This window comes from Grampus griseus (genome assembly GCF_964374135.1).
Source record: "Grampus griseus genome assembly, chromosome: 6".
Lineage (NCBI taxonomy): Eukaryota > Metazoa > Chordata > Mammalia > Artiodactyla > Delphinidae > Grampus > Grampus griseus.
In genome coordinates, this window is record NC_139000.1 from 25,618,445 (window position 1) to 25,630,739 (window position 12,295).

Here is a 12,295-nt window from a genome sequence, read left to right on the forward strand (position 1 = left end):
CATAGCAAATCTCCTTGTCATTTCCACCTGAATGTTTAATAGGCATCTTAAACTTAAGTCTTGAGTTTCCACCCCAACCCCTAAACCTGCCCCTCTCCCATCCCTCCACATCTCAGGAAAGAACACAAGTATTCACACAAGTTATACAACCAAAACCTATGTTTAATCTTTGATTTCTCAATTTTCCCCACTCCAACGCATCAAAAAATTCTCTCAACTCTATCCTCCCAATCATATCTCAAATCCCTCCACCTCTCTTTGTATCTCCACTCCTACTTCCCTGGTCAAAGCCTTGACCTCTTAAGACTGTTGTGCAAGCCTTCTAAATGGTCTTCCTACTATCTATTCTCCATACAGCAAAGTAACCTTTTCAAATCATAAAAAAAATAATTTTTCTCCTCTGCTTAAAAGCCCCCAAAGGCCTCCTATTTTACATTGAAAACCTTCAGTTTATTACAAAGCCCTACAGGCCCTGGCCCCTTGCCTAACTCTAATCCCTTACCTCTCTTCTCCTTTAACTACTAGATCAACAATACAGGCCTTTTTTTGATTCCCAAAACACACTCTTAAAGGTCTTTCCCTACAGAAAACACTCTCCCCATCTCTGAGTGCTTACTATTCAGATCTCAGTTTAAATGTCACCTTATTTAGAAAGGCCTTCTGTGACCAATTTAAAAGTAGCCACCCAGTCATACACTATCAAATTACCTCACCCTATTTCAATTCTCTACATAACTCTTACCACTATGTTTTTTAAAATTTGCTTTCGACTAATTTATTCCACTATAATGTACACACCATGACAGCAAGACCTGATATTTTTAGTAAGTATTCAACAAACAGTAAATAAATCAACATGCAAACACTGAGGGATCATTGACTTGGCAATTCACCAAAAAATGTATTTAATTCATTCAAAAGATCTTTATTAAATGCCTACTGTGTGCCAAGTATAGAAAGAGCAAAGGTCTGATACAAACCATACCAGGCTTCCCAGGTACTACAGTATTTTGTTTTACCAATATGCCAAGAAACGTTAGTTTTTACCTCTGTGATACAGTGTTTTAATATGTTTACTACTTAATGTTTTAATAATCTAGGGAACTTCCATAATAAGGTACTATCTTCAGCACAACTCTGTTAAAATACAATAAGCCACAATGGGAACAATTTGCTAATAAATGATGGCTAGTAAATCCCATGTACAAGACTAGTACTCAAGTAGTATTTTATAGCATAATCACCATTACACAAATATACCACAAAGTGAGGTTAATTCTTTGCAGATTACTGCATAGCATATTAGATATACTGTCTATAGAAATTAAAACTACTGTATCTTCACAATTCTCTTACCAAAAACTTCCAATGTATACACATAACTTTGATGTCACTTATATAATACAATCATATTTCAGCTTATGCATTTAAAGTCTCACCTGAAACTTACTGTTGGTTTTTTCCCCAGTTATTCTATGAGGAGATGAATTATTATTGTAATAATAAAATCACTGTTTTGTAATGGTTAACACTAAAGGCAGTGCATGGTAATGGTCAAGTAAATGGTACAAAATGGCAAATGAATGTTAAGAAAGTTTCTCTTGTTAAAAAAGAGGCAAGGGAGGACTTTCAACATTCAAACACTAAAGCAAATACAAACACCTTAAAAACAAATCCTCTTGCTTTTTCTACTTTGTGCATCTACTCTATAGCCACTGACGGAGCTAAGACTATGTCAATATGGCTCCCAAGAAGACCCAGACCATGTCTCCCATGTCCCTGTACTCCTCCAGTTCTGCCAGTCAAAGCTCACTGAACATTCACTTGTTGAGCAAATGATTCACTCCCATGATTCCTCTTATCTCTGAGTCCTTTCACTCATTTTCGCTCCTGCTCATCTCAAGCTCACAAGTTTCTATACCGGCCACCTCAAGTTACTTAAGTTCCTTAAGGTTTCTTAGTTCCTTCTAGGTAAAAATAAAACCTTTGAGCAGCCAAAACAGAGGTCTTAGAGACCAAAATCTGTTCATTTTATGTGAATCTCCCTAGAGGTCTCAGTAAAATCCTATTTTTTTCCCTTTATTTTAGATCTATTTCTAATATCCTTGGTTATCTAGCTTTCACAAATTATAAACAGGACACTTACAGCCTCCCTCTATTTATGTAATTTTCATTGCTTCTTTTCTTACTGGAATTTTCTCAAATACTGTATCAAAAATAAATATTTAATTAAAAATCACTATAAAGATGGAATTAAAATAGTTCTAACATTTTTCCCATTTTTAAAATTTAAGTCCATTAAAGTAAAAACCCACAAGTCATTTTAATGTAAATGTTCCAGTATATCCAGATTAAGTGTTTTCATTTCTTGTCCCAGCCTAACAATGTTAGCTTTTATATTTACATAAACAGCAACAAAATTATATTTGGACAAACAGCAATAAAAAGCTAAAGAAGCAACTCTCTGTAACAACTGAGCTTTCTGAAAATATACCTCTAGAAGTATGTTTCATATAACTTAAATCCCCTTGGAAATAAACTGGAAAACAGCAAGTACAGTTAAGAATCTATACAAATACAATATTGGCTCTAAGATAAAGAATGCATAAAATGCCTAAAGAGCTATACAAACTTTATAGAACATAAATAATTCAGTGGAGCTGTAGAAAGTCACTGCATAACTTCAATAAATCCACAGATATTTACCAAAAAAAAAACCCTTTAGGTTTCAATAATCTTGGAATTAATTGTGAATATAAGCTGGTAAAGTTCCTGCAGCACCAACACGTGTCACTACAAAAATCCAAAGTCAATAACATTTTATGAAAAGTTTCGTCTGAAAACATTAAACAGCTGCATTAACTTTCATCCTTTAACTTCCAAGTATACACCAAGCAGTAAAGGAATACTCAGGAAGAATATGATTTTTGTTAGTAATAGCAATCCACAGGGTGTTGTCAATTACTTCTGAGAACACTGAATTTCTCATCTAAAATTGCTATCTCCTGCACCTTTAAGAATTTACCACACAGCATATTTACACATATAATTAAATATCTTGAACTAAAATCATTTAGTACCACAATTCCAAAAAGGTTGGGAACTACTTTTTTTAAATAATTAAAGGTGTAGAAAACTTTAGATTAAATGATATAGGTAAAACATAACACTATACCCTCACTCAAAGGTATGGAGTGATTAATAATCGATTCCATTTACTGACCACCAATTAAATAATATTTAATCTTCACATCTTTGCAAAACAGGCACATAGCAAATAAGTTAGAGCCACACATGGGAGCTCAGGATTATTTAATTAACTAACACTAAGGCCCCAGATCTCCACCAAAATTGAATTACCTATTCTTAAAAATACAGATGGGCTGAAAGTTGCTGCTTTAAATACAGCCTTATGACAACCTCAATGGTGTACAGCATCACAATTCCAGAACACAAATAAGTTTACACTGAATGGCATTTTTAGATCTTGGCAAAAAGTTGTACTGATTTCAACACAGTGCCTTTTTGCACTCACAAATACACAGGATGACATGAGAATTTAACACGTGAACTTCTGAGGTGTTCAAGAGTTTACAGAAGAGATTCAAAGTTTTTATTTTCTTTTTTTCTCCCCTGAAAGGCTATTACTTGGGGGTTGGGTGCAGAGTTCCGACTCCTACAACTTCAAGACTTCTAACACAGGGAACTCATTAATCTGGAGTTAAGTTTGAGCCTGGATTTCAAGGGCTCTAACCCAACAAACTTCACCACCAAAGAGGGCTCAAAGGGCAATCTACACATGGGTGTGGGTTGGGTGGCGGGAGAACTGCAGCGAAACGATTCAAGATATAGGCAAATAAAAGGGTCACCAATTCTGCGGCGAAGGGGGCAAAGAATGCATTTTCACCACCCCTCACCACTCGCCTCTCACTGTGCAGCAGACGGAATCTGATACTTTTTATTTAAGGCTCATTATCTCCAGTTAGCGCTTCCTAGACCTCAGCGCCTAACCAGGTCCACTCAGGGACAGTGGTGACGCCGACATCTCCCTCCCCCACCCGTGCACCCACCATCGGGGAGCCCGGCTAGACCGCCGAGGCAGCCCTGACCTCCCCTCCCCCTCTGGACCCTCCGCCGAGAGCGCCCAGGCCGAGGCCTCCTGTGCCCAGCGGGCGTGTACTCCACGCCATCTGCCACCAGGGCTTCGGTGTCCGACCACTGCTTCCCCTTACTCCTGCCACAAAGCCCACAGCCAACTCTGAAGGTCCGGTGGGCCGCTTGCCGCCGGGCCCCCGGGCCGTGCCCGCGCTCGGAGCCCGCAGGCCTCATCCAGCGCCCGGGGCCCAAGACCCCGCTCGCCGGGCCCTCTAGGGTGTACCGGAGGTCTCCCCGCTCGGGCGCGCCGCCGGGCCCCTCTAGAAGCTGAGGCCGGGGCCCCGCACACGGCCCCGCCGCACCGCCCCAAGCCCAGGCCCGGTGGGCGCCTCGCGCGCCTCCCCTGCCCGGTGCCGGGCTCCGCGCTCCCGCCGCACTCACCGTCTCGTCTGGGTCGATGTCGATCTTGAAGGTCTGCTGCTGTAGGGTCTTCAGGGTGACCAGCATGGTGCCGCCGCGCAGCTCCGCTGCCGGGCCTGCTCCGGGTGCTGGCCGCTGGGCGGGGTCTGTGGCCTGGCGGGGCCCCGGGGTCGCCCGCGCTCCTCGCGCACTAGGGAGGAAAGCGGTGGGGGTGGGGGCTTGTCACATTCGCCCTGCAGAGCGGCCTCTCCCCCAGCCCTGGCCCCGGGCCGCGCCGCTGCCTCCGCGACTGCGGCCTTCCTCGCGAGCACGAGCCACCGTGCTTCCTCACGAGCCCGGCGCCAGCCACTGAGTCTGCAGGAAGCGCCAGGGGCTCTGCGAGATCAGCAGAGAATCCGCTACCTCACCACAGGATGGTGGCCGCCATCATCGTGACTCGCCGAGACGCACCCCCTCCCCCACCCGAAAAACCTGGGGGATGGGGTCGGGCTGGCTGAACGCGCAGGCGTAGGGTGCGGCGAGCCTGTGCGCAGGCGCAGCCAAGAACTCCGCCCCGGAATTGGGGCGGGGCGGCGCGGATTACCGTTTTGGAATGTCGGCGGCCTGGATTGCGCGTGCGCAGGCGCAGTCAGTGGGCGTCTCGGGGTTCTCGGGGCTTCCATGGAGAGTCTTCGGCCCGGGCGTTCTCCAAGCCCGCCGCGGTTCGGCCTACGTCCAGACTCCGCCCACGTCCAGGCTCCGCCCTGTTGTCTGAGTTGCGCAATCCATAGCCGGGGAAGCGCTACGTGGAGACCGGACTGAGTGGATGCGGAGCCCTGGAGCTGGGGAACTAGAGGGCGGTAGGTCGGGGCGGGGTTTAAGTGAAAGGATTGTGACAGCCACAGTAGTGGGCCGGCGCTTGCAGGGCGCTCGCTGTGTGGCTGAGTCCTTGTGCCGGCGACTGATTCTTTTATTCTGAGAGAATTGACTCCAGCGCTAGACTGCCTTGATGGACCTTGAGCCTAAATACAAGGTCAAGTTATATCACTCCCCCGGGCAGAACTGTCCAGTGGTTCCTCATCTCACCCAGAGTAAAAGTCAAAGTTCTTAGAACTGGATACACAGCCCCTTCCTTTCATATCTTACTCTCACGGCTGGCCCTAGGCGTTGTTGGTGGATGTTAGACAAACGCTCTCACCTGAGAGCCTACCTTCGCCCTTGCTGTTTCCGCTCCGAGTCTTCTTTCCCTAGCTACCTGGGTGGCTCGCTGTCTCACCTCCTTCAAATCTTTGCTCAAATGTCGCCTTCTCGGAGAGGTCTACCCTGGATACCCGACTTAAAACAGCAACTTTCCTAGCTCCATTACCCTGGTGTTTTTCCTATAGCATTTATCATCTTCTAATTGCCATATAGTATACATATTTATTAGGTTTATCATCTTTCTCCTTTCAGTAAATCACAGACAAGCTGCACAAAGGCAAGGACTTTGTTGTATCTCCTGATGTACCCCTAGCATGAAGAAACATGTAATGCAGGCACAGTAAATATTTGTGAATGCGTAAATATGCTTTCGGTTTCTCATCAGTAAGATGGGGATAATAATAGCATTCAACTTCATTGATTATTGGAGGGGGGTGTTGAATAATGTATGTAAAATCTTAGTACCAGAAACATAGTAAGCATTCCCTAAGTAGATAGCTATTTGTAGTATGCCTATTTACAGATAAGAAAACTGAAGTATAGAGATGATGAGTAATGTACCTGGAGTCACCCACCTGGTAAGTGGCAGGTCCAGAATTTGAACGCAAGCAGAATGACTCCAGAGCCTGTGTTCCTAGGTGCCTGACTATCCTGCCTCTTAATAGGTTTTGACTTAAAGTAGTTCAAGTATAAAGTTACAGTTAGGTCACTAGCTGTGTGACTAATTGCAAATTACCTCTCTGGACCAGCATCCTCACTGATAAAATGTCACTGCTTGGTTTTCTGTGGATATAATGCTTCCACAGAACTTTGCCGACCAGCCTCCCTCTCCACTAACCTGGTGTTGCCCCATTCACAGCACATATCTCCCTGTATTGTAATTCAGTATCTAACCTTCCGCCCTCTGTATTCCTGTATATCTACTGCTAGTCGCCAGGTGATCTCATCCTGCCCCTTGTTTTGAAATACCTCCAGCCTGGACCTCTCCCCTTAGCTATGGATAGAGTTAGCCAATTGCCTACACAATATCTTCACTTGAAATATAGTAAGCCTCTGAAACTTACCATGGCCAAACAGAACCGTTGATTCCCTCTGGACCTCCCCTCCCTCTGAAACCTGCTCCTCTCCCAGTTTTCCCCCATCTTAGTTCCTGGCACCACCATCTACCCAGGTGCTCAGACCAAAAATCTAGTCATCATCCCTGATAAATCTCTTCCCTCTCTTCCTCCCCCCACCCCACCCCTGCCAACCACCACACCTAATCCATTATCAAGTCCTATCAACTTTATTCTCCAAGTTATATCCCCAATTCAGCCATTTCTCCCAATTCTACTTCTACAACCCTAGGCTAGTGCATCAGTATCTTTCCCCTGCCTCCCAACTGGTCTCTCCACTTCTACTCTTTTTTCAACCTCCCCAGCAGAGTGGTCTTTTTCAAATATAAATCATGTCACATCTACTCTTAATACCTAATTATACTTAAGAATAAAATTCAAACTCTTTACCTGGCCTTGGGGAGCTCACATGATCTGATACTTGCCAAACCCTCTGGCCCCATCTCTTTCCTTCTGTCTCCCTCTTGTTCACTGTCATCCCTCGAACAGGCCAAGCTGGTTCTCGTCTCTGGGCCTTTGCAGCTGAGGTTACTTCAGCCTGAAACTCTCTTTCCAGATCTCTAATTGACTATCTCCTTTTCATCATTCAGGGTCCAAGTCATAATTTACTTCCTCACAGAGGACTTCTTCAACAACTTTAATAATATATAATAAACATACATTAACGCTTTAGGCAAGGCACCATTTGAGGCACTTTCCATGGATAATCTCATCTGAGCCCCACAAAACTCCATGTGATAGTACAACAGTACCCTGGTTTAAAGATTTTCATGGCTCTACCTGAAATTATTACTTTTTATTTGCTTGGCTAAATAGTACAGGTTGGACAGCCTGTATGCCTCCTCGTCTGATGTAGATGTGTTTGCCAAGAGTCCCACCGTTCACATGACAGATGATAAGACCCCCTCCAACCCCCCAACGCAAAGGCCACCAAGATGAGGGTGCTTATGAGCAAGGCCTTGTAGGATAGGCCTTGGGCTTCTTCAAGAGCTATTGGGCCAAGATAAAAAGACAGGAGGGAGTCATTGATTCCAAATACTTGGTAACAAGCCAGGGAATTTTGCTTGCATTTTTGGAAATCAGTCAAGTAATTTCAGGGAAGAAGATGAGCAAGCAGAGATGCAGCAGCTGCTGACTTAGAAAATACCAGGGTAAAAATGCCACACTCCAAGCCATTCACGCATCAAATAGTTCTTGAGACTCTCTCCATGCCAGGAACTGTTCTAGGTGCTGAGGATACAACAAGAAACAAAGTCCCTGCCCTCATGGAGTTTGTATTCTAGTGGAATAATAGATAAACAGATAATAAACTAAAAATCAAAGTTATCAATATTTATAGTATATGGGGTACTGATAAGTGCTTTTTAAAAAAAAAAAAAACATGAAGAAGATCAATAGTACAGAGCCGAAATAGTATTGCTACAGCGAATGTGCCAGATATTTTTCATTCCCCTCCCCCATCTTCTTACCCCTTTTTCACCCAGCAGTTGGCCCCAAGAGGGCTGCCCTGTATGGGCTACCACAGTTGGCTTCCTGGGGAGTCCCAGCAGGAGATAGGACTAAGGGAGGAGAATGAAGTTAGGCCATGTATTCCTCTTTGTGGTTGGCAATGCTCTTGATACAAGGTCATTGCTTCTGTATCCTGACCTTCCAGGTGACTCTCTCCTTCCAGGTTCTGGTACCTGCTCCCCACCTTGCCCCTTCATGCCTAGAGGGCCCCTACTTCTCACTCCAGGGTGCTGTACTGTCCTTGCAGTGTCCCCGTATGCTTCCCTACATGATTGTGAAGAGTCCCTTTAATTGAATCTCCATGAACTGAGTGGCTTAAAACAATCGAAACTTATTGTCTCACAGTTCTGGGGGCTAGAAGTCCAAAATTAAGGTGTTGGTAGGGCAGTGCTCTCTCTGACACCTGTCACGGTGAGTTCTTTGTTGCCTGTTCCTAGCTTCTGGTGGTTTGCTGGCGGTCATTGGCATCCCTTGGCTTGCTGCATCACCTCAGTCTCTGTCTCCATCGTCATGTGACGTTCAACACTTGTATGTCTGTCCCTCTGTGTCTCTTCTTATAAGGACACCAGTAGAATAGGAAAAACTCTATTGTTTCTCCTCTACTCACCGCTCAATTACTACTCTTAATATTTACTTCCGATCACCAAATGTGTGGGCTTTTTTCCCACACCAAGTAATTCCCCAGTTCTCAGCAGACACCAGCTGGGTGTCCTGCCGTTCAGTTCAGTTCTGACACTACCTGGAGTTAGCACCTGATCACACAAGTTAAGGGCTCAGTCCCACCAGACTGCCCCTACTTCAGAGGCCAATTGCAAGTCCTAACTTGTCACCTGTACTTCAGACTGAGCAGCTACCTACTGGCATTTCCACGACCCCCTCCTTGGGTTTGATCATTTGCTAGAACAGTTCACAGAGCTCAGGGAAACATGTTTACTAGCTTATTATATGATAAAGCATATGATAAAGGATACTGATGACCAACCAGATGAAAAGATATATAGGGTGAGATCTGGAAGAGTCCCAAATGCAGGAGCTTGTGTCCCTGTGGAGTTGGGGTGCCCCACCCTCCTGGCACGTGGATACATTCACCAACCCAGAAGCTTTCCAAAATCTGCACTTTGGGGATTTTTATGGAGGCTTCATCACGCAGGGGTGATCAATTATTTACCTCAATTTCCAGCCTCTCTCTCTTCTCTGAAGAATGGGGGGTTGGGCTGAAAGTTACAACCTTCTAATCATGGCTTAGTCTCTCTGGTGACCAGCCCCCATCCAGGAGCCCACCAAGAGTCCCCTCATTACAACAAAAGACATTCCTATTACTCGGGAAATTCCAAGGGGTTAGGAGCTCTGTGTCAGATAACTGCTATCACTCAGAAAATTATAAGAGTTTTGGAGAGCCCTGTGTCAGGAACCAAGGTCAAAGACCAAATATTAGCAAGAACCAGGGGCAGAGACCAATAGGTATATTTCTTATTATTTCATAGCAGTCATATTGGATTAAGGACCCACCGTACTCCAGTATGACTTAATTTAACTAATTAAGGTAAATCTTTTGGAGGGGCACAGTTCAATCTGTAACAATACCTCATTTGAATGTGGTATATTTTTCTGCTGAGACTGCCTGATATATGGGTCAATCAAGGAAAGTCTTCCTGATAGTTGATATTAGAGTAGAGAGAAGTGAGGAAGGGAGACATTCAGCTGCTGAGTAGAATTAGAGGGGACTAAGTAGAGGGAACAACAATAATAGCCATAAATGTTCACACTCACATAGCATTTGTCACATGCAGGTACAAGGCCATGAGGTAGAAGTATCCTTGACATATTGGAGAAATACCCAGGATGTCGGGTGAAGGAGCTGGGACAGCTGTGGGGAGAGAGTAGCTGGTGGCATTAGAGGTGTAAAGGAAGTGGGGCAGTGAGCACAAAGCCACTGTAAAGGCTTTGGCTTTTATTCGGAGTAACTTGGAAAGTCATTAGAAATTTTAAGGGGGAGGAGTGACAGGATCTGACTTAGGCTTTAAAAGGATTACTCTGAGTGCTGCCTGGAGAACTTCTTGGTGTGGGCTGGGGGGACAGCAAGGATGTACACAAAGAGACCAGTTAGCAGGTTATTGCAGTAATCCATAAGAGACTGGTGACTTGTGTTAGTGTGGAAACTTTACAAGTGGTAAGAAGTAGCTGGATTCTCAATTTATTGAAAATAGAGTTTACAGGTTTTGCTGATGGGGTTGATGCGGGATGTGAGAGAAAGAGGCTCACTGCACATGAGTTTCACATTAGGAAACTTCCTTGGAATTCTCTGGTCCTCCTGACTCAAGAGTGTCTGTCCTGACTGACGGTGTTCCGTGTGGCACACCCCTATCCAGCAGATACTCTCTGAGCATCTACTCTGTGCCAGGCATTGTGTTGGATATACAGTAATGGATAAAGACTGATTAGGGATCCTATTCAAAAAAATAGCAGTGGGCTTCCCTGGTGGCGCAGTGGTTGAGAGTCCACCTGCCGATGCAGGGGACACAGGTTCGTGCCCCGGTCTGGGAAGATCCCACATGCCGCGGAGCGGCTGGGCCCGTGAGCCATGGCCGCTGAGCCTGCGCGTCCGGAGCCTGTGCTCCGCAACAGGAGAGGCCACAACATTGAGAGGCCCGCGTACCACAAAAAAAAAAAAAAAAAAATAGCAGTGTTTGACTTAAGCCCTTCCAAAGGCAAGGCGCATGGCTCCCATCTCCATTGGTTATAAAACCTATTGGTGATTTATGATGTAAGCTTTATGTTAATAGAACCTCTTTCCAAGTTCTAGATGTTTATAGAGTGGTGCAAATATTTCCTTATTGTAATTAAAGTTTTCAACTCTTTATTAAAAGTATTTCCTTTTGCAATTAAATATACTTTTAAAAACAACTTCAGCCCATAACAATTGAGCTTTGAAAATTTCTTCTGTCTTCTAGCTCTGCCTTCCTTCCTCATTTTCCACCCTGCCTCCCCCACCCCAAGTTTCTCAGCCCTGTGAGTCTCATTCATTGTTCAGTCACTAGGTCAGTTCAGACACTGAAATGGAGTTAGGAGTACAAGAAGTTTTTTTGGTGGATATCAACTGTGAAGAATACAAGGGAGGAAGCAGAATGCTTCAGAGCACAACGCTGATATGTTTGCTGTGAAAGGAAAGAGAGAAGGAAACGTTGGGTAGAGAAAGACTCAGATTGTGATGTAGATCTGACAAAGTATTAGCCAACCCAACGGGAGTAAATGGTGTGCAGATTACCTGTTAGAGCAGTCACTCTTTGGATGAAATTGCCAGACTCTGGTATCCCTGCCATGTTCAGTGGCTAGAGGCTGCCCAGGAAGAGCTGTCAGCTAACTGTACTCCTCATAGCTAAGTTCTCACAGGTAATTTTTTTCTTGAAGGGCTATCCAGGCAGTGCACTTTTTTGGCTGAAATAGGCCTCTGCTTGCACCATGTAAACCCGCTTCTCCATACACACTCAGGAAACAGCTGTTCCAGGGGCCCATTGAGCCTCTCTTACTAAAGGGAAACCTAAATGAAGTGGGACAGTGGGACAAACCCCACACTGCATACTGGCAGCTGGTCTCGGGGCCACTACTGGTACTCATCATTTCCCTCCTCCACTATCCATCCTAAATTCCCCTTTTTCTCATCAGTTACCTCTGCTGGTCTTGGTGCATTGCCTAGTGGTGTGACCCAAACCTTTACTCCTGAAGAGGATGAGCCTTTGGTGTTTCCACTGTTCTCAGGTCTGGTTGCTGTACTTGTCCATTCATAGTCACAACTGGGCAAGGGAGTAGCAAGAGGCATCCAAGTCAATTGCACATATATTCCTTCTTGTTCTGAGTATAAGGTGGTCCTACCTTCTCTCGCTGATAAGGAACAATTGCCCCTCCCAAGTTGATGACTCTTCTTGCTTTTTTGGTCTCTTAATATAAGCAACAAAGCTTGTAGTTCAGTGGGACCATTG

The 12,295-nt window shown here is 44.9% G+C and overlaps 1 protein-coding gene across 1 annotated transcript in view; it reads right to left on the minus strand.

Moving 5' to 3' along the window:
* Positions 1–4,968, minus strand: part of RAD23B (RAD23 homolog B, nucleotide excision repair protein) — a 44,483-nt gene extending 39,515 nt beyond the window's left edge. The window contains exons 1-2 of the mRNA XM_082655912.1: positions 4,918–4,968; positions 4,537–4,705 (exon numbers count right to left, since the gene is read on the minus strand). Coding sequence (XP_082512038.1) covers positions 4,537–4,602 — 66 coding nt within the window. The 5' untranslated portion in view covers positions 4,603–4,705; positions 4,918–4,968. The remainder of the gene's footprint in view (positions 1–4,536; positions 4,706–4,917) is intronic.
* Positions 4,969–12,295: the final 7,327 nt, after the last annotated feature.